This window comes from Hydra vulgaris, chromosome 13 (genome assembly GCF_038396675.1).
Source record: "Hydra vulgaris chromosome 13, alternate assembly HydraT2T_AEP".
In the NCBI taxonomy this organism is placed as follows: domain Eukaryota; kingdom Metazoa; phylum Cnidaria; class Hydrozoa; order Anthoathecata; family Hydridae; genus Hydra; species Hydra vulgaris.
Window position 1 is genome coordinate 37,828,188 of NC_088932.1, and position 24,451 is coordinate 37,852,638.

General features: G+C 25.4%; 1 protein-coding gene across 1 annotated transcript in view; it reads right to left on the bottom strand.

The window, feature by feature from the left end:
* Positions 1-19,760, bottom strand: part of LOC100211260 (uncharacterized) — a 103,063-nt gene extending 83,303 nt beyond the window's left edge. Inside the window, exon 1 of the mRNA XM_065817002.1 lies at positions 19,234-19,760. Coding sequence (XP_065673074.1) covers positions 19,234-19,636 — 403 coding nt within the window. The 5' untranslated portion in view covers positions 19,637-19,760. The remainder of the gene's footprint in view (positions 1-19,233) is intronic.
* Positions 19,761-24,451: the final 4,691 nt, after the last annotated feature.

Below are 24,451 nucleotides of genomic sequence, written 5' to 3' on the forward strand. Positions count from 1 at the left end.
GAAATGTTTCAGATAAAACACAAAAATACAAAATTTTCCAGCAACTAAATAAACTTAAAACTATAAGAACAAGTATTTGCACAAAAATATTAAAATCATTCTTATAAAAGGTTGCAAAGGTTTTTGACCGAAATTTGGAGTAGCACAATACAGCACAATATATTTGGAGCACACAAGAAACTCAGGCCTTGTTTTAAATAACAGGAGCTAAACACATTAGCTTGTAGTGATTTTGACTTCATAAAATTATCTTCTATTTTTTTTTAATTTATAGACATTAACTTTTTTGAACTACTACAATAAAATAAATTACCACAAAACAAGTTTAATTTACTAATAAGAAAAACAAATCTAGTGTTATTTTGTTAGTGTACATATTATATGAATATATGATATTATATGAAATATCAATTTTGCTTCAAAATTTTTTGTTTTTAATATATTTTTTTAATAATAATAAATAAATTTAATATTACATTTTTTATAATCATATAACATAAACTAACTTCTTTCTTTACATTTGTATATATGAAATGTATATAATACATATGTATTATATACAAATTGTATATAATACATTTGTATAAATGAATTAAAATACATTGATTCTGTTTCTTCTTAATCAAAAAAATAATTAATTAACTATTTCTTAAAATTGCAGCTACGCAAATAACTTTTTACTTTTAAAAAGTTTAACAAATATAAAAAATATTACAAACAAAAAATATTACTTGTTGCAAAAAAAAAAAAAAAAAAAATTCAAGTTTATTACTTTAGCAGGGCTTTTTTTGTGTAACAAACAAAGATTTAAGTTTCCAAGTACCATTTAATAAAAAATACATACTATTACACTTTCGCTTGCCTAACGACATAAAAATTTAACGTACACCAGACCTTGTTTTAAAGCGTTACGTGTAGAGCGATTTACTTACACTTTAAGCAATTTTATGTAAGCAGTAGGCGACTTCGGTTAAGCAACTTTTTATCATTTCTTAACTTTTTAATTATTCAATAAGCGGTTAGATAATAAAAGTAACTAATTTAAAAAAAAGTCACATTAACTTTTCAATGACGTTTATGTAAAACTGTTTCTTACAAAAGTTTGCATGACAATTATGTTTAATATAAGCAACATTTACTAATAAAAAAAACTCAAATAAAATTAAAAGTTTATTTATATTTTGTTTTTATTTTGTTGTAATAATTGATTTTTTAAGCTTGAAGCAAAGATCATAAAAACAATTTAGTTCTGATTTAAAATATATGCTTAAAACTATATGTTAAAAAATATATGATTAAAACTAATTTAATAAAAATACATAATTTTATTCTGATTAAAAAAATATATATAAATTTAATTTAGATTTTAAAAATATATAATTTAATTTTGATTCAAAAATATATTTAAGTTTATTAAAATTAAAGTTAATGCTTGGGTTCAAATTAACTGTCAAATTTATTTTAAAATATTACTAAATATTATTCAATATTGGAATTTTATTTGTTCTTAAAAAAAATCAGCTAATTTTTATCATAATTGTTTCTTCAGTCTTCCAAGCTAAATAATTTTTTTACTAAAAATTAAATTTTAAATAAACGGCTGTATCAAAAGTTTGCACAAAACATAAGTTAAACTTTCTTTTTTTATAACGCAAGTTAAATTGCAGCGATTATTTTTTAATAAACGATATTATGTACAGCGATATGATTTTAATAATAAAATAATAAACTAGTCTACGTTTAATAAATAAAGTAAATAAATTAACGTAATTTTTTTATTTGTTACTCACTAATTTTTTTTTTTAATAAAAAATCATTTGTAGTTGCAAAGCCGCAATTAGAAATTAATGATTATTTAAAAAATTTAAAAATTTAACATATTTTAATTCATTTATGCAAATGTCCAGAAAAGAAAGAAATTTGTTAATATCAATCATTTTTAAAAATGCAATACTAAACTTAATTATTTAATATTTAAAAAAGTAAAAGAAAATAAACATTCCCTTATATATAAAAAAGAAGTTAAATAGGATTTAACTTGTTTTTGGGGTAATTAATATTATTGCAGTAATTTGAAAAAGTTAATGTCTTTAAAAAATTAAAAAAAAAAAGAATTTTATGATATCAAATATTGGATTAGGCTAATGCATTAATATTTTTTATTTAAAATGAGGCCTGGTACACTTTATAAACATTTGATGCAGTGCACAGTGGGCCAGAGATCGGCATAAATGCCAAAAATAAGTATTTATGGAATCTTTTTTTTTTTTTTTGCAAAATTTTAGAAGTAAATACCCCATAATAAAAAAAAACTGTCATTTAAATATTTTCATTTTTGTTTAAGGAGTCCTGGAAAGTTTTTAAGCTTGTCCATTTAAAAAACGTTTTTTTTTTAAAAAAAAGAGAAAATTCTCATAAAATTTCACCTTGTAGGTGCAGTTTTCTTTAATTTAATTAAAATTTTATAGTCTCAATATCAGGGTACATGCTTTATTTAAGAGAACTTAACAAATAAAAATAACCTTGTATTTTTTAACTTTTCTCTTAACTTTAAATATGACAGTTTACAAGACAGTTTAAGTATTACAAAATATATGACAGTTTAAGTATTACAAAATATAATAAAAAGTAACCACATAAGGCTCAAGATCTTTTTTCACCTATGTTTCCTGATACTTATAAAGTTACAGGGATCTCTGACATAAACATCAAATTATTTTCTAAACAATTTTACAAAAAATGGAATAAAGTAAACAGACACAAGGATAGATTTGAATTGCATTACAAAATCTGGTCTTTTTTGCTATTTAATTGTGTTTTAGCTAGTGTTTATACTAAATACAATTATCGGGTATTTTAATTTAAATGAGTTGTCTATGGAAGACCACCAGGTGCAAGTTCCATACCATTCACCCAAGCTTCTGAAAAAACAAAGACGAGGAGAGCAGAAAAAACAAACATTGCTGTCGAAAAAGAGAAATTATTTTACTCAATTATATTGAAACCAAAAGAGGAAAAAAGGTTCAGCGAAGCTAAGGTATATTATCATCTATACTATAGTCATTTTTAATTTATCTTATTAAAAAAAAATCTCCAAAATACTATGAGTGATAAATTTTCTTAGTGGGTTGTATTTATCTCACTCGTCAAATTTACATTTTTACACTTAAGGTTGAGAAGAAAATGTTAAAATCAGAGAAAGATGGTGCAGTTAATTCAGCAGCAATATATACTGGAGAGGAAGCATTAGCTTTGATTTTGGACTGCCAACTTAGTAAAGCTGATGACCAAACAATTCGATTTAGAGCAGTTTCTAAAGGAAACAAATTGTATCCAACTTATAATGAAGTAAGGGAAAAGATTTATGCATACCTCATTGTGGAATGATTATTCAGCCTCAGTTGATTTACAGAGCCTTATTGACCATACTACATACAGGTTGTTAAAAATACTCAAAGAATCTGTAAAGGCTACTGAGAAATCCATTCTTGTCTTTATACACAAAGTATGATTTGATGGTTCAACCGGCCAATTGATGGAAAAGTGGCTACTATAGTTTTGCCTTTAAGTAATTCTTTTCAAGTAGTGTTTGTGAACTGACCCCTTCAAATATGAACAATCTAAATGTTGCTTTTTCAAAAAATCTAATACAGTTTCCACTGAGCTTGAATTAAGCACATTACATGCATGGATTAGGTACTTCGAATGCTGCTTTCATAAAAACAAACAATTAAAAAAAAAAAAAAAAAAAGATCTCCATGATGACTTGAGTCACTAATAAAAATTTCAATTTGACAACTTTAAAAAGAAAGGAGCTATAATTTTTCATCCATTTTATGTTGATCTTGGCCCACTGTGCAGTCTTATAACATGTTTACAAGGAATTTAAATAACTTCTTGAATCAAATTTTTTTCTAAATTATAAGAAAATTTCTGTTTTTACATTTTTCGATATCACAATTACTTTTACTGCAAAATAAAAATTATAAATATAAACAAAGACAATGTAAGATCTATATTGCTTCAAGTGTAAATACTTGGAATAATTAATTTAATAAAAAAAATTTTAATACAATATATCAAGTAAGTTTAAATTTCCTCATTATTAAATATATTTATACTTGATAATGTTATCAAGTATATTTATTCTTGGTAATGAGGGTTACTATAAACTCCCTCAAAATATTATTTAAAAAATTAATAACAGAATTATATCCATAAAAAAAGTTTTTTATTTTATTTTAAAAAACTAAAAACACGTCATTTAAAGTTTATAATAATGTTTTTTCATTTTTTTAAAATAAAATCAATAATTATAACGAATCAAACAAAAAAAAATTCAAATATCAAAAGTGGCACTAACATTAAATAAAATTTAACCTGTACTATTATTTAGCTAATATATATATATATATATATATATATATATATATACAACCCTTAGATGTTGTCCGAAAGTTTTTTCGATATTTTGTTGACAAAAAGTAAAAATTAAAATGCAAGACCGGAATTTTTTTTTTTAATAATGATAGACTGCCTGCCCTAACCAAACCCTCAGTCGATGTAGCAGCACTCCCTTGCGGGTCAGGCTATTTGTCAGTCGATGTAGCAGCACTCCCTTGCGAGTCAGGCTATTTGTCAGTCGATGTAGCAGCACTCCCTTGCGAGTCAGGCTATTTGTCAGTCGATGTAGCAGCACTCCCTTGCGAGTCAGGCTATAAGATAGTCGATGTAGCAACACTCCGCGCATGATTTTCAGTAAAAAAAATAAAAATAAAAACATTTTATTAAAAAAAATAAAAATAAAAACATTTTATTAAAAAAAATTAAATAAAAACATTGTTTATATTGTTAAAAACATTCACAATGTTTTTAAAACATTCGGGTCAATTAAATTTGCGTTTTTGTGGTTTTTTTAAAAAACGATTAATTTGTAATTAAATTAATGGTTTTTACTTTCGTCCAACACGGAAATGTTGGACGAAAGTTAAAAGTAATTAAAAGTGACGTATATGTTGGCGTAAGAATCACTTTTTTCCTTCCGCTCTTCCCAAAGCCAACAAACTATAGATCTATATATATATATATATATATATATATATATATATATATATATATTTTAGTTTTATCTTTTTTTAAATTTGGTAATTATTTTTGTTATTGCTTGTTATGAGAAATTGTCTAAACAAATTTTTGTGTGCTTGCAAGATGAAAAAGAATTTTTTTTATTGGATTTCTTTTATGATTACTTTTTTTACAAATCATACAACATCTTTTTTCTTTCTTTTGCTGAACATTTTCGATGGAAAAGTTAGGTTAATAAAAACACATTTTTTATTGTTTTTTCTAAACTTGTTTTTTTTAATTTACTTCTATTAGTTTTGTTGTACATAAAAAAAAAAAATAATAACTGTTATTTATTATGTTTTGTTTTATATTTCTAATAATCTTAAGTAACTAAAAGTAATCAAAACTGAGAAGTAATATATAGAACAAGCAATTAAAAATGAGAAGTAATATATATAATAGGTGAAGCATCCAAAATAAAAGTTTTACTTGGAAACATCTAGTTTCAACAAGGGATGAAAATGTTGTCCTTCAAACTTCATAGTAAAACAAAAAACAACACGTTACTTTATCATTTAGAAGTTTTTCATCTGATCGGCAATAAACTCCTTTGGGGTACTGTTCATCATATTCCATTTTAAATTGTCAAAAAGTATTGATATTCAAAAACAAACTTCTTATGATTTTTTAAATATGAAAATGATAATAAATTTTCATCAAATCTAGATGAATGAACTTCTAATAAAAATCAAAGATTGAAATTCGATTTAATTTTTAATGAGAGCTGAAAATGGCCTTAAATTGAATGAAACAAAGTTTGAGTTGAATATTAACTTATCTTTTGAATGGAGCCAGATGTAAAGATGGAGCCAGTGTAATGAAAAAACTGGAAGATTGTCTCAAATAACTCATCATTCATATTATTCTCATGAATATAACTCGGCAAATAAATAAGCAAATGAAGATTTTTCTAGTAACAACGTAAACAACACTGAAGTTATTCGTGATGATAACAAAACTAATTATCCAATTTCTGTTAATTAAGAGGAATTATCACTTAACAAATAAACTTTTAAATCTAAATTTTTTTCCACAACTGCAAGGATTTTTCAATTTCACTTCTAAAAAAAATTATTTTCAAAAAAAAATTGTCTTTATAGAGCTTAAAAAAAAGTTAGGACACTCCAAAAATTGTAGATCATCATATTTAACAGTATTTATTAGTGAAACTGCAGGGTACAAAGTACTTAGTGCAGTGTCTTTTTGATCAATATTTTACCAAAACATTACACTTTCAATATTCACAAAAAGTTCACATTATAAGGTGAAGGTTTTTTTTATATAATATATGAGAACCTGGTATCAATCCACAGAAATTTCAACTCCAGCCTTTAAGTTGATATTTATCATGTCACGATCATATTCCATATAGGAATGACTTCGTACAGAAAATGACACTTTAATACATCTAATACATTTTTGAAAGTGTAACATCCAATGCAAGAAACAAAACACAATACAAATTTGTTCTGTCTGGCATATCCATTGTAAAAGGAATGCAATTCAGAAACTGAGTCAGAAAGATAATTACGAGTAAAATGTTAAAGAAAACAGCAAAAATTCACTTTTTCATAATATGTTTAAAGGAAAACATTGTCATTGGATATGTGTATAATAAATAAATAAAATTTTGTTCTAATTTTTTTTTTTTTTTTTGGCTGTTTGCTATAGAATACAACTGTCTTTCTTGTGTGAAGTTCATGTTCCATTTCAAGATCAAGCTTTCTAAGTTTAATGTCTTCACTCACAGATATTGAATATATATATATATATATATATATATATATATATATATATATATATATATATATATATATAAATATATATATTTATTAGGGTGTCCCAAAAAATAACATTTTTGAACAATATATGCAGAGACCCCCTTAATGTGTTCTATCTAATACAAAAACACTAGATTTAAAAATTTTTTGAATAAAAAATATTTTAAGGGGTCCCTCGAGACCCTCGAATATTTAATGGGTCCCTAACATTTTCAAAAAAAAAATTTTTATAAAAGTATGTCAACCTGGTACTCAAATGAAGCAAAATTATATAAAAATTTCAAAAATAATATTTAATTTGAAAAAATTTTAACTTATTTATCAAAATTGTCATAAAAATACATAAAAAATGCATTTTTTTGTTTTTTGTTAAAAAACGAAATTTTTCATGTAATAAAACCAATAATAACAATTCTATATTTGAAATCTATACTATTTTTGAAATTTTTATATAATTTCGCGTTTCAAAAACTAAGAAAGTAAAACTAACAAAATAGCAAATTAAAAGCAAAATAAAATTAAAAAAATTAAATTATTAATTTAAACAATTTGTGTACTGATTTTATTTTTGTTTCTTTAAAGTGGTTGATATTTTCAGCAACGATATTGGATAAGGCCAAGCAAAAAAAAAAAAAAACAGTTTCAAGTCAACATATAAAATTTTATTTTATTTTATTTGTTTTTTTTAAAAGGAAAGAGAAATATATAAATTGCTATCTGTTTGTAAAATATACTTGTATAATTTAAATGTTACAAGTTTATATTGTCCCATATGAATACGTCTATGTAATGCATGCATATATTTTTATGTATAACTTTTTTAATTATATAATTATATTTATTTGATCATTAGTATATGCACGCTTAGCTTATTTGGATAAAGTGTTTACTTCATACACAGAATGTCCAAATTCAAATCCCACCACTTCCCAAGTATTTTTTGCTTTTAAAATATGCTAATGACAAAGCTGTGTTAAAGTTGCTTATAAACTTAAAGAGTTTTCGTTACACATAACAAGGCCTGCAACATGTTTTGTATCCTACTTTAGGAGTTATGTTTTTATTTTCATTTTTCTTCCTGTTTTTATTATTTAATTTTATTTGCTTCATTTAAATATATTTTTTATTGATTTATTTTTTGGGGGATTAGTGCACCAGAGCGCACATACTTTGACTGAAACAGATAGAATATACAAGGAGTGTACATACATTGACTTAATAGATAGAACATTATGGGAGTGTTCATACATTGACTGACTTAAATAAGTAAAGCATGCAGAATGCAGGGAGTGTACATAGATTGACTGACTTAAGTAGGTAGAGAAACGGTGCTAAACCAACTGAAAACTTTGCTTTTTGAAATCTATTAATTTAAAAAATCTTTTTTCAGTATTCTATATGTACTTTTCAAAAAAAAAAAAACATAATTATATTTTATGGGAAAAATAAAAGACAATATAAAGACAAAATAGCAATGTTGAGTATTAAAGCTGAAAAATTAAAGTTAGAATATGTAAAATTGCATCAATTTATTTGCAGGAAGTAATTAAACCAAAAAAAAAACACAAATTAAAAGACAAGAATGCTTTTAAAAACACTCAGAATGTTTTTATTTTTAATTTTTAACTGTAAAAAATGCGCGGAGTGTAGCTACATCGACTATCTTACAGCCCGACTTGCAACATAGTGCTGCTACATCGACATTAACTTTTTTAAATTACTGCAATAATATTAATTACCGCAAAACGAGTTAATATTTTTTTAATATTAAATAATTAAACTTAATATTGCATTTCTTCAAAAATATTTAATATTAACAAATTTCTTTCTTTTCTCAACATTAGCATAAATGAATTAAAATATGTTTAATTTTTGAGTTTTTAAAATGATTATTTTTCAAATTTCTAATTGCGGCTTTGCAACGAAAAAATGATTTTTTATTTTAAAAAATTAGGGAGTAACAAATAAAAAATTACGTTTATTTATTTACTTTATTTAATTAAAGTTTATTAGTTTATTATTTTATTATTAAAATTACATCACTGAATTTATCATTTATTAAAAAATAATCGCTGTGATTTAACTTGCGATATAAAAAAAAGTTTAACTTACATTTTGTACAAACTTGCAGCCAGTTATTTAAAATTCAATTTTTAGTAAAAAAAAAAATTGTTTAGCAAGGAATACTGAAAAACCATTGCGATAAAAATAAGCTGATTTTTTTTAAAAAACAAATAAAATTTAAAAATTAAATAATATTTAGTAATACTTTTAAATAGATTTGACAGTTAAGTTAAACCCAAGCATTAACTTTAATTTTGATAAACTTAAATATATTTTTTAAATCAAAACTAAATTATATATTTTTACAATCTAAATTAAATTTTTTTTTTTTTTGTCAGAATAAAATTATAAATTTTTATTAAATTAGTTTTAAATTAAATCATATATTTTTTATCAGAATTAAATTATGGGTCATTCCAGCTCAATTCAATTTTTGCTCGGCACCATGCCATCCCAGATTTTGCTGATTTTTGGAATACAAGCTTGAATTAATGAAAGAAAACTTTACTCCAAATTTCAGCGTCTGACTCCTTACAGTTTCAGAGATATTGATACTTGGTCCCAATCTCTTTTTTAACTTTTTTTTTCAGCGCCATTTATTTTTTTGGCTCATTGCACGGCACAATTAGCTTTAACTTATGAAATACTTGTTTAATAGTGGTAAAAATTTCTACCTAACTATTTTTTAGGGTGAGGAACTTAAAAATGATGGCTAAAACACACAAAAAGTTAAGCTACAATATGAAAATTCAATTTCAAAATGGTGTAACACTTTTTGTAAGTTTTTTGATGCCCCGTACAAAAAATGTTTATCTTAAGATGCCTAAAAGATAAAATTCTGAAATTTTTTCCTAATGTTCTATATGTAACAAACTCCATAATACAAAAAAACTGCACAGGTTTTCTTTTTTAAATCAGATTTATTTCTATTCAAAGTTTTATAAAAAAATTAGGAAAAAAATTGTTATTTTATAATGAAAAAAAATTATTTGCATTTATTTTTTGCATTTTTTAAAAAGATTTTTAGAATCTTGCTGTCTCAGGTGCAGTTCTAACATATAAACTTGTTTGCATTTCACATCTAAGATCATTATGTTTAATAACTAAAGGATTTTCTATTTTCAAATCTTCTAACAATAATTATTTTAAAATTGTTTCTTACAGAACTAAAAAATATGAATGATAAAGAAATATGTTCAATTGGAATAACAAATAAAGAAATTTGTAACAAACAAACATATGTAAAATCCCATGATATCAAGAAAGTTTCAAGTCTTAATGATGTTGAAAAAGATTTGATAATTAGTCGTTCTGGCATTCAATTTGATGAAAATGCAACGGTTTGCCTACACTATGAATATGTTTATTTAAAACGTTATTCCGCAATCCATATAACTTGCTGTGATATATTTAATTCACATAAAGGAAAAAGAAGAAAAGGTATTATTACTTAATCATGAAACTTTTTGAAAACTTTATTGTAGTTTTATATAAATTATATATATATTTACAAAATATTCACTGAAGCAGTAGTTATCACTCATATCAATCATGTTTTTAGGAGGACGTAAAGAAATTAATATGCAACTTGCTGGAAAATTGAAAAATATTGTTATTAATGTTATTCCTGGAGAAAAGATATGTCCCTCATGTATGATTAAATTGATGTCATTTAAGGATGATGGACGAAGAGAACCAACTTGTAGCCAGGTTTATGAAGATGAAGATAATGAACTTAATATAAACGAGTTGTTAAAAAAAAATCATAATTCTTCTTTGACGACTATGAACATAAGTCCTCTCAAAATGCATGCAGTAAATAGTCACTCAGTTGCTCCTGGCAAAAAAAAATTGTTACATGTTCAAAAAACAGTAAAGTTAGGCATTGCAAGGACTTTAAATATAGATCCTGAAGAGTTAAGCCAAGAAGATTCCTTTAATAAATTATCTAAGGAAGTCAAAGGTAAAGCAAATGACATGGATATACTTATTAGAAAAATCAAAGAAAAAATGTTAATTTCCAATCGTAATCAGAAAATTCAACTACTAACACTGGTTCCAATTTCTCATTTTGTGAATTTCTTGGTCTCACAAAGATATAGAAAAAGAATTTAATGCTACTAATTACATGGTGCAGATATCACGCAAATTGCTGCAGAAAAATGGTATTTTATCTTTTCCTGAAGAAAAAAAAAGGAAAGAAAACACCTCAAGAATCAGTAGATAAAATTATTGAATTTTATTGTAATGATAAAAATAGCAGACTAATGTCTGGTAAAAAAGATTTTGTTAGTATAGCTCAAAGATCTCACATGCAAATGCGTTTGATTCTCTCAAATCTAAAAGAGCTATATGCAAAGTTTAAAACCTGTTATCCAGATATAAAGACTTGTTTTTCTAACTTTTGCTCGAATCGTCCAAAATGGTGCATTACAGTAGGAGCATCTGGTACGCATACAGTATGTGTGTGCACCTACCATCAAAATGTTAAGTTAATGATTAGTGCAGTTGAATTATCAAAGGATTATCACGAACATTGATATGCTTGTTTCTAGTAGGGCTAACAAGAGTTGCATGATACATCGTTGCCCTATGTGCCCAGAAGATTCGGCATTAGTACATTATCTTGAAAATGAGTTATACTCTCAAGACAATATTGATGAAGATGATGATTATTGTATAGATTATAAACAATGGAAAACAACAGACCGATCTGAGCTATTAAGTCTAACAGAAACGACAAGTGGCTTTATTAATATTTTGAAAAATAAGTTACAAAAACTTGCAAAAAGTCAAGCTGCTTCTTTAAGAAAGTTAAAAAATGAGTTAAGTAGTACTGAGGTTGTTGTCCTTTTAGATTTCTCAGAAAATTATGAGTTTGTTGTACAAGACGAAATACAAAGTTTTCACTGGAACAAAATTCAAGCAACATTGCATCCAACAGTAATTTATTATAAAGAAAATAATGTCCTCAAATGTGATTCATTATGTTTCATCTCAGATGATTTACTGCATGATGTAGATATGGTTTATCATGTGATGAAGCTAGCAATTGAACATATTAAAAGCAATATTTCTCATCAAATAGAAACTGTCCATTACTTTTCAGATGGGTGTGCTGGCCAGTATAAAAACTGCAAACACTTCATAAATATATGCCACCATGAACAAGATTTTGCTATGAAATGTACATGGTCTTTCTTTGCAACAAGTCACGGTAAATCACCCTGTGATGGTATTGGCGGGACTGTAAAAAGACTAACTTCAATTGCTAGTCTTCATGGAACAACAACAAATCATATTCTTACAGCATCTGCAATGTTTAATTTTTGCCAAATGAAATCATAGGAATTAATTTTTATTACATATCTAAGGAGTCAAACACAATAATTCGAAGTGAATGGAGCAAAGATATGCAACTGCAAAAACATTACCAGGCACTCGCACCTATCACAGTTTTGTTCCAATAAGTAACACAAAAATTGGAATTAAAGTTGTTTCTGAACAATTAGAGTATTCATTTTTTTTTAATTTTTAAACTGATGAGATTATTAAAGAATTCTTGTCTAATATAAGCATTGGCGCATTTGTATGTTTGATATATGATAACAATCCATGGATCGGACTAGTTGAGGAAACTGATGTTGAAAATAAAGACTTTCTAGTTAGATTCATGCATCCATATTACCCTTCAAGGTCATATTATTGGCCTTCTAGAACTGATGTGTGCTGGGTTCCATCAACAAACTTATTGTTAATGATTAATATTCCAACAACTGTTACAGGAAGATAATACAAAATCAGTGAAATAGATCACCAGAGCATTGAAGATAGCTGGGCAAACTTTAAACCAGAGAACTAATTTGTTATCTTTCAAAGATTTTTAATTTTTATTAAATGTTGAAGGTTGTCAATTCTTATTGCCTTTTAGTTTTAGTTTTTCTCATTACAATTTAATTATTTTCATGGTTTTAGTGTAATTTCGAAATTTTTTGGGTTTATTATTATAAGACTTTGAATGCGAATAAATCTGATTTAAAAAAAAAAACCTCTGCAGTTTTTTTGTATTATGAAGCTTGTTACATATAGAACATTAGGAAAAAATTTCAGAATTTTATCTTTTAGGCATCTCAAGATAAACATTTTTTTGTACGGGGCATCAAAAAACTTACAAAAAGTGTTACACCATTTTGAAATTAAATTTTCATATAGAAGCTTAAATTTTTGTGTATTTTACCCATGATTTTTGAGTTCCTCTTCCAAAAAAATAGTTAGGTAGAAATTTTTACCACTATTAAACAAGTATTTCATAAGTTAAAGCTAATTGTGTCGTGCTATGAGCCAAAAAAATAAATGGCGCTGAAAAAAAAAGTCAAAAAAGAGACTGGGACCAAGTATCAGTATCTCTGGAACCGTAAGGAGTCAGACACTAAAATTTGGAGTAAAGTTTTCATTCATTAATTCAAGCTTGTATTCCAAAAGTCAGCAAAATCTGAGATGGTATGGTGCCATATTATTCTTATTTTAGTTGATTTGACATGGAATGACCCTTATGTTTTTATGATCTTTGCTTCAAGCTTAAAAAATCAATCATTACAATAAAATAAAAACAAAACAAAATTAAATTTTTAATTTTATTTGAGTTTTTTTCATTAGTTGATATTTACTAATGAAAAAATTTATTATTTAAATTTATTATTTAAATTTATTAATTAAATAGCGCTTATATCAAACATAATTGTCATTCAAACTTTTGTAAGAATTATTTTTACATAACATCAATAAAAAGTTAATGTGACTTTTTTAAAATTAATTACTTCTTTTATCTTACTTTTATTTAGACGTACGTAAATCTGGTTTTAAATATTTTAGAACATTTATTTCAAAAAATTGCTTTAAAATATTTTAACATCTGGTTCATATTTCTTATTTATTTAATAGAAAATGATTAATATTTTGGATAGAATTGCACTAGGTTCTCCTCAGCACAAAATTAGGCAAATATGTTGGTTATTTTTTTATACTTTATTTCATGAAACCCAAGTTTCATGACCAAACATGATTTATAATTGCTCATTTTTCATACGAATTTTTTATAAACATGTGGATGACATTATCGCTATTTTTAATTGATAAAGTATAGCTGGGGCTGGGACGGGAGCTGGGTTTGTGACCGAGGCTGCATAAATACCTATACATCTAAAGTATATTTTTTCAATTCAAAATTAATGTTAAATTTTGTATATATATGCATATATGAACATCATTATGATCAACATGATCATCATAATCATTTTTACCATCATCATCATCCTCATCATCATCATCATCATCATCATCATCATCATCATCATCATCATCATCATCATCATCATCATCATCATCATCATCATCATCATCATCAACATCGTCATTATCATCATCATCATCATCATTGTCATCATATCATCATCATTGTCATTATTGTCGTCGTCGTCGTCATCATCATCATCATCATCATCATCATCATCATCATCATCATCATCATCATCATCATCATCATCATCATCATCATCATCATCATCATCATCATCATCATCATCATCATCATCATCATCATCATCATCATCATCATCATCATCATCATCATCATCATCATCATCATCATCATCATCATCATCATTAGAAACAGGATCAAAAAGGATCAAAGAAGAAGGCTAAAGTCTTTTTCTTTGATCCTCTTTCTTTAATCATGGTCAATGCTCAAACAAGCTATAATCTCTATAACAATAAACCAAAACTCATTCTTGCATGGCTTCTTCAACAAATTGTATGCTTTTACTGTACCTGTCTTTTCATGCTATAAAAACTTTTATTAATGCAGTTTATTTCCTTGCACATTAAACTCTTGCTCATCTTTATGTTTTTCTTTTTTATACAATCTAAAACTTCTTAAGTCTTCAGTAAACTGTTTCGTAGCTTTTTAATCTATCCATAGTTTTAAAGTAACTCATAACTTAATAGTGGTTCCTTGCAGCCTTGTTTAAGAATATATAAATATATGCCAGTATTTAATAAATAGTTAATTTATGTATAAAGTTATAATATATAAAGAATTATACATTTCTTTCTAGCCTCGGCAATCAACCCCTGCTAAATCTTATAAATTTGCCAGGGCCAAGTTTGCAAAAAGTCTTATTATTAGCAGGGCCCGGGGCCCCGGTCACTTCCTAGTATTTAGTTGGATAACTTTTTAGAACTTGATATCAACATAGATTATTTTTAAAAATTAGAATAGTTAAACTTTATTTTTGTTAGGTTTATAATTTTACTAAATGGCTTTATTATTGAGTTTTTTGATGTTTAAAACTTTTTTGTACTTTTGGTATGAAATAAATACCGAAGATATGCTCTCTTTTTTTCTATACTATTCTTTGTTTTTCATTTATCTATGCACCTACCAAATTTCATTAAAAAAATTTTTGTAGCAGGGTGTCTATTTTTTGTCGCACTTTTGGTACCTAAAATGGTTGAGGGAGACAGAGGGGTTAATTAAACATTTTTTATATTTGATTTAGATTAAATAAAATTAAAAAACAGTTTACTGAAGACTTAAGAAGTTTTAGATTGTATAAAAAAGAAAAACATAAAGATGAGCAAGAGTTTAATGTGCAAGGAAATAAACTGCATTAATAAAAGTTTTTATGATGAAAATGATGATAGAGATAAAGGTTTTCAATATTGTTTCCTATTTACTAAAACTTTATATTGTATACTAATTGAATTCATTTTAGTAAAGATAAAAATATTTACGAAAACAAGTCATTTTTGATACTAGGGTGTATCAAACCATCACCACCACACCCACCTCCATTGTTAACATACGCCTCTCATACACTTTGGTGGTTTACTATAAATTTATAACATCTTTTTTGAATATTTAAATTACTTGTTTTAAAAAAACAATTTTTCTAAGAAAAAAAGTGTTTAATTTCTAATGGTAAAGGTGGTGGTTTGTTGCCTCTTATATCACCCTGAATATGCCTGGTGGTAAGTGGTCAAAAAAATTTGTAGCCCACTCTTACGCATATTTTTTGATATCAAGATATTTGTATTTTGATAAGAATTGAAAAAATTATGACTATTTAAGCTAAAAAAAACTTTTGAAAAGAATTTTTTGATTTTGATAATTTTTTTACCTTTAAAATACTATATCGATCCTCTTTTGATATATAACAGTATAATATTAAACAATTTTGAATTTTTATTCACGTACCTACATTTTAGATGTTCTTAATAAAAAGTCTAACTCACTTTCTACATAAACTTAACTAATAAATTATAAAACAGTTTTGCATAAATTATTTACTTATTAAACTGTTCAAATCTAATGATGATAATAGTAGGTATGTCAAATCCCGTGTTTTACGGAACTGATTTTTGTGCTAAAAAACTGTTCCACGTTTTTAGAACTTGGCGTTTAGGGAGTATGGTAGGATGGTGTTTTGTAGCATATTTTTCAGAATTTTATATTAACTTAGTAGTTTTTTTAAAAGAAGAATAGTTGAATTTTTTTAAAGAGTATTTTTTTATTATATTGACGAAAGTAAAAGTGTTATTTATTGATATCAAAAAGTGTGTTGTACTTCTTGTGCTTAGTAAATGTTGAAGATATTATCTTTTTTTTTTCTATCCTATTCTTTTTTTTAAGTTTATACATTTTCTATGCACATGCCAAATTTCAAGAATTTATTTTAACTAGAAGATAACCTATTTTTACCCTCACTTTTGGTACCTAAATTTTGTTTTTCCGATTTCTGTTTGAAGGAGAAGGGGGTGGGGGGTACTGGAGAATATTAAATATTCATTTTTATAAGCCAATAATAATTGTTATTGAAAAAATAATGTGATTTTTCTATACAATGATTTTGTGATATAAGTACTAATATTACATTTATAAAGTATCGATGTAAAAATAACATTTTTTATATATTAAATCAATAATACATGTTTTTTGCTCAGTCTAATCACATTATTACATTTTCAAAAAGCTTTATATCATATAATAATATAATATATTGCTTTTTTATGTATTTAGAATATATCATATATTAGTAATATACTAATATTTGTCTAAAAATATATAGACATATATAATATATTTATAGTATATTAAATTTAATATACTATTTCTAGTATATTATATTTATAGTATATTATATATTTAATATATACTATATTATAGTATATATTAAATATATACTAGAATATAATATATATTTAATACATACTATATCAATAATGATTATGAATGATATGATTCCGAAAGACTATTACTATTTCTTACTGGACTAGAAAAGAAAATGATTCTGAAGCTGTTGACTATTATATGAAAAAGTTCCAGCTAGTTGCTGACATTGTAGTTGATGTTTTCCTAATGTTGCCATTATTTTTTTACTATTGGACATGCATTTTATTATCTTACTACTTGAATTTACTATTTTTTGACTATATATATATATATATATATATATATATATATATATATATATATATATATATGTATATATATATATATATATATATATATATATATATATATATATATATACATATATGTATATATATATATATATATATATATATATATATATATATATATATATATATATATATATATATATATATATATATATATATATATAGTGTGCAGCAAGTAGTGGAACTTGCAAAAAAAAATGTACAGCGAGTAGTCGAACTTTAAAAAAAAATGTACAGCGAGGAGTGGAACTTGCAAAAAAAATTACAGCAAGTAATGGAACTTGCAAAAAAAAATTACAGCGAGTAGAGGAACTTTAAAAAAAAATTACAGCGAGTAGTGGAACTTGCAAAAAAAATTTACAGCAAGTAGTGGAACTTGCAAAAAAAATTACAGCGAGTAGTGGAACTTGCAAAAAAAATTAAAGCAAGTAGTGGAATTTGCAAAAAAAATTACAGTGAGTAGTGGAACTTGCAAAAAAAAATTACATCCAGTAGTGGAACTTGCAAAAAAAATGTACAGGGAGTAGTGGAACTTGCAAAGATATGTACACGGAGTTGCGGAACTTGCAAAAATATAAAGCGAGTAGTGGAACTTGCAATTTTTTTGATAGACGGGTCTAGCTTAAATTCATGTCGTGTCTATTGTTAACAATGATTATTACATAGTTTCATTAAGGGAATTTAATATCTTAATCATTAGCTAAAAGCCAAGATGTAAACTAATTAAAATAATATTATAAAACTTTTTTTGCTTTTAAAATTTTTTTTAGGTCATCCATAACTATCAATAAGCATTATGTGATGTATTTTGAATTTTGGTAAAAGATGTTTTTATATTAAAGTTTATTATTTTAATTAAATTTAAATAATTTTTTGAATCTCATTAAAAATATAATTTTTTTTTAGGTTGTAAAAAGGGGGGGGGGTTGATGACATGCCTCCTTCCCCATCTATACCCCTTGAAACAAAAGGTGCGCTACTATTGATGTTGTAAAGTAGTAAAATACAATTTTTGATTTGATACTAGATTTCTTTTTAATTATAAAGATAAATATTTATAAAAAAAAGTGTCATTTTTGATAATAGGGCGTTTGAAGCCATCACCCTTACATCTACCCAAAGACAATGATAAAACTTCTATATTTGACTGTGGTCTGATAGCTAATTACAAAACATCTTGTATATAAAAATTTACATTTTCATTAAAAAAACAACACTTTTTTATAAATATTGTTAGTCTTAATTGCCAGTATGGATGGTGGTTTTGTGCCCCCTCTTGCCCCTGGATACGCCCGTAATCTAGAAACCTTTATAAATTTGTAGATAACTCTTGTATCTATCTTTTGATACCAAGATATAAACTTTTGGATAAGAATTGATTAAGTTATAATAGTTTTAGTTAATAAAAACTTTATTTTGACCACAGTTTCTTCAACAAATCCTAATATTAAAAAATCATTACTTAAAACGTCATAACTTTTCGTTGGGTGGTTCGATTTTGAAAATTTTTTCACTTTTGGAATATTGAAATGAAGCTCTTTTTAATGATATATAACAACCTAGAATTTGATGAGTTTAAAAATTTCATGTAACATACCTAATAATAAACATTATATTGGTTAATAAATATAATGTTAATATATCTTTATTAAACAGACAATTTATCCTAAATATATTTTTAAATATTAAAACAAAACCAATCTAAATTTAAACTGTCAAAACTTTTATAATTAAAATTTACCTGTTTTATTAGTATACTTTTTCACAGCCTTTAATACTTGATTCATTGCAGTATCAAAATCTCCTTCCAAAGTAAAATATTTCAACCCAGTTATTTGAAACCTTATGTCATTGCTTAATACATAACCATTTTCAACAATAATTGGAATAATATGTTTATCATTTTCAGAGGCATATGTTAGTTCTTTTTTACACCAAGTAGATTTCTCATATTCACTTGAAAAACAAGGAATAAATACTGAAGATTTATCGATGCCATTTCGTATTTCTTTAGCCAATTCTGTATCTAAATAATTCTTATCAATCCATATCTTAAAACCACGCTTTTCAAACCAATCATGTATTTTCCATGTTACTTCTTTTGTTTTGTGTGAATAAGAAATCATCAAGTCATACTCGTCCATTTTAAAAAAGAACTTAATAGTGAAACAAATTCTGAGAGTTCAAAACAAAACAATATTTAAAGCATGGCCTAATCAAATATACGGCCGGACGCATATTTTGAAATAAAATACTGAAGGGTGCGTCGAATTTTTAATTTCAAAAACAACACACACAAAAATTTAACACGTTTCTTTTATATATGTTTTATGTAATAAATACTACTGCACAAGATTTAAAACCAACGAGTAAATGTGGTAATTATAATAAGGTAAGGTAATCCAAAGACTAAGTATTGGACAATCAAATCTTTGTTTTCTAAATATAATTAAAACACTTCGGCGGGTAAAACGAAATATTTCAAAGTATGCATAGTTTTCATCTAGGTCCCATTTTTACATTCATAAGTTGATAAATTAAGGCGGTACCCCTAGAAAAAAGCTATTTTCTTTTATAGTAGTAGCGATTAGGTTTAATACCAATTTTTCAATACTAGCAATAAGTACGAATTTAAAAAGTATATTTTTATAACAAATGGGCATTTTTTATATCTGAGTCAGCATGTTTTTTACAGTTTTATGAGCAAAATTAGAATAAACTTAGGACACAATAGTTTTAAAACGATTAATGCATATAATATGAAATTTAGTGCAATGGTATATTATATATATGTAAAGGGAATAAGCGAAAAAAAAAGTCTATAGACAGGCTTAAAAACTCATAATAGCTTTCAACGTAAAAAAAATACAATTTAAAAACCCTCTATCCAAATACAAAATTAAAATAAATGAAATCAAATAAAGAGTCATTAATTTCTTTCCGCTCAGTTTCTATGTATACGTTTAAAGATTGTTTCCAAAAAATTTCAAGTCATAAAGTTTAATATTTATGAAAATATGACATTTGAAAAACTTAAAATTGCATAAAAATTATATTTCGCAAAAAAATGCAACTTAAAAACTTAAAAAAAAAACTTTTACTCTAAAACCAAAAATTTTTCATCTTTATACTTTAAAAGACCCCTCAAATAATATACGATTGGAAAGAGTATAGAATGACATTTTTTTTTTTTTTTTTTTTTATGTAGTTATTTAGGTGCTCCCAGAAGTCCTTACGGTCTTATCACAGAGCACTGCGGGAGAGCATTTAACAGGAAGTTCACGCCTCCTTCCGTACCAATGTCGCTTGTTGGGCTAGAGCTGGCGTCGGACATCGGACCTCTGGGTTCTGACCTAGAACTCTAACCACTGCGCCACGCCTGCTCTAATTATTTAAAAATTTATTTAAGAATTTTTAAAAAACATTTAAAAAGTATGTCTACACAATTTGGATTTTTTTTTTAATCTTTTTTTTCTAGAGGAACCACCTTAATTTGATATCTTGGCTTTTTAAATCAACGAAATGAATAATCCCACCGTATTAAAATTTTTTTGTTCTCCATATTCTAATAGTGAACAGATACTGACAAGCGTATCTGTTCACTATTAGACCTGTCACGGAGAAAACTGTCCGCGGAGTAACTTGTCCGGTAGGACACTTAACCGAAGTAGAACGTCCTAGTTTGTCCTATCCGTCCGTCTAGGACAATTTACTCCGGAGCAAACTGTCCTACGTTGGAGTAAACTGTCCTACTTTTTTCCGGATTATTTACTTCGGACCACTCAAGCAATGCGTTTTGGCGTTTGTTTAAACGATGGTTTGAGAACTCGCGCCTTATTTTGCGGCATAAAGAAAACTTTAACACTTTATATACTAAGCATAATATTATTTTAATTAGCATAGTAATGTCACGTAACTCATACAAATAAACCTGAAGTTTTTTAGTTCAAAAGGTCATTTTTTACCGGTTTAAAAAGTTAAGAAAAAAAAAAAAAAATGTTAACACTGACATGTTTAGAACTTTATACTTCGTTTAAGGTTTAAGTTAAAAACAGTAAAAAATGAAAATTATGTTTTTTATGTTATGTTGTATTGTTTCTGCAACCTTTATTTCAATTTATTTCGTACCTAATTAACTTTTGCCACATATATTACATATATGTGTTTTTTAAATGTGTTTTAAACAGAATTCGTTTTTTCGAACTTGTACAAAACATTAAATTGAAAATGAAAACTTGAAATTTTCAGGGTTTACTCTTTAACAATTATTTGAGGGGCTGAAGCAGAACCACAGTAAACTCATGATAATATTTTAAGTTTTGAACAATTTAAAAAAAAAAAAAATGAATTTTGCTTTTTGCTTTAACTGCTTAGATCTGCCATTATGATAGAAAAGATTTTATTGAAAATTTCCAGGCCAGTAAAAACGTTCTGAAACCTTGTAGTGCTTGTTCTTCCAAGGTGATAAGTAAGATGTTCACTATGACAAGAACAAATAATTTACTTTCTCTACTCTTTGCTGAAAATAATCTCAACACATAAACCCTTCTTTGTAATATATTTTAATTGATTACCTTCCAAGCTAAACATGGAAAATATATATTTGTTTTTTATTGGGAGAGCAACTAATGGGATAGACCCCTTTAGTTAAGTAAATATTAACATCGAGAAAGTCTTGTTCTTCTTTTTTATCATTCACTTCACCCATTTTATTTAAGAAAATAAAGTAAGTTTTTTAAAAATTGCATCTACTAAACTAGTTGACTTTGTCAACCAAATTATATTTTGACAAAAAAATATAATAATGTAGGTCATTTACGAAAAGTTGAAGTAAATACCATCTAATAATATTATTAATACAAATAACAATGATAAAAATAAAATAACCAACTGAACAATTACAAGAATGATAAGATAATTTTATAACTAAAAAAAAAACAGTATTCAATTTTAAACAACAATAATAGTAAGCTAAAGCAGTTGGAAACTTGTTTAGTTTGTCACTATTCTATCAAATAAACCGTTCCATTAATGACACACAACTGCATAAACAACAATGATATGCTTGTTTGATTAGATAACATATACTATGTGGGGTTTAAGAAATAGTACAACAGACATATTATAGTAGAGTAAATAAATGTAAATAAATGTAAAATAAATGTAAATAAATGTAAAATAAATGTAAATAAATAATGGTACAAAACAGCAATAAGATATTATCTGACTACAGTTAAATCATATTTTGCAATGTTACCTGAAAATAAAACTAATCCTACCTTTATTGAGTTGAATTCAATTTTTCCTTAACTGTTGGCAAATGATTAACAAAGTAAACTTAAATTCATCGAAGTTTACTAAATTAAAACCATATTTCAACAGCAGGCAAACTAAAATAAAATAACGGCAAAATTAAAACCAATGAAATAAAGGAATAAAAAAGAATCATTTTTTTAATTATAATCATTTAATAATAAAATAAAAACAAATAAAAAACTTCAAGTTTTTGAAACCTTACAACAAAAAACTTCTTCAAACTCCAGGCATAAATAAATAAAGGTCCAAGCATAAATAAAATAAAAATAATAATAAATCCAAATAAACAAATAAAGCTCCAGCATAAATAAGTTATAGACAAAATAAGTATAAATATAAAGAAGAAGAAGAAAAACAATAACTCTTTGAACTAATCTTACTCTTTAAGCTAGTACTACTTTTCAAGCTAATGCTTCATTTTAAACTAATACTACTCTTTAAGCTAATACTACTATTTAGCCTAAATTTCTAGCTTATTTATCATAAACTAACAACAATTTGTAAAATCAAACAATTATCTCACTTGTAGTACAATGAAGATGATTACTTGATTTTAAATCTGATATAAAACTTTATGACTCTCACAACTGAAAAAGTAACTCGCACACATATAGATACATAAATAAAATAAAATAAAAACATCATAATATTATTATGATATAATTCATGTCTTTATCACAATACTATAATATTACAATTACTATTATTAGTAGTAACTATATATTAGAATTTTATATAATCAAAATTATTAATAGATATTTTATTATAGAATTTATAGAAATGACGCTGCAACTCATAAGAGTTGAAACTGAAATTACATAGAATTTCAGTTTATAACAGCCAAAAAAGTTAACAAGGATTTAAAAAAATACACAAGATCTGAGATTTGAGATTAAAATTAAAAGTATTTGTAAATGTGGTTCTTAAATTGATTTACGCTTGTTGACTTGATGATTTCTTGTGTAAGTACATTAAAGTCATTTACAACTCTATTAGTGAAAATTTTTTGTCTGATTGTGTTATTGACTCCTTATGCATTTTTAATTTTTGACCTCTTGCTCGACAATTAAAATATTCAATTCGGTTAAGCAAATTTATTTCGTCAATTCGTTTTACTAATTTGAACATTTGGATTAAATCACCTTGCCTTATTGATAAAATATATAATAAATTTTGTAAACTATATATATATTTATATATATATATATATATATATATATATATATATATATATATATATATATATATATATATATATATATATATATATATATATATATATATATAAATATAATTTAAATTGCTAGTTAAAATGAGCACTGTGACATGTAATAGAATATTGTATCCGCCTAGAATATCATATCCTCAATAGAGAAATTGAAAACGCAGACACGCTTTAAAGTTATAGTATTTAGAAGTGCACCTAGGCCGTCCGGATAAACAATGTAAAATTGTTTACAAAATTTTTGTAACATTTATAAAAGGTAAAAGAGAATCGAATTTATACATATGATATTCTATGTGAAAAATTGATGTTATATCCTGAATTTTACAATGTTTTATGTTGGATACGACTGTTATACAAGGAGAAATATGATATTTTAAGTAAAAAATTGATTTTATATCCTCTATTTTACAAGGTT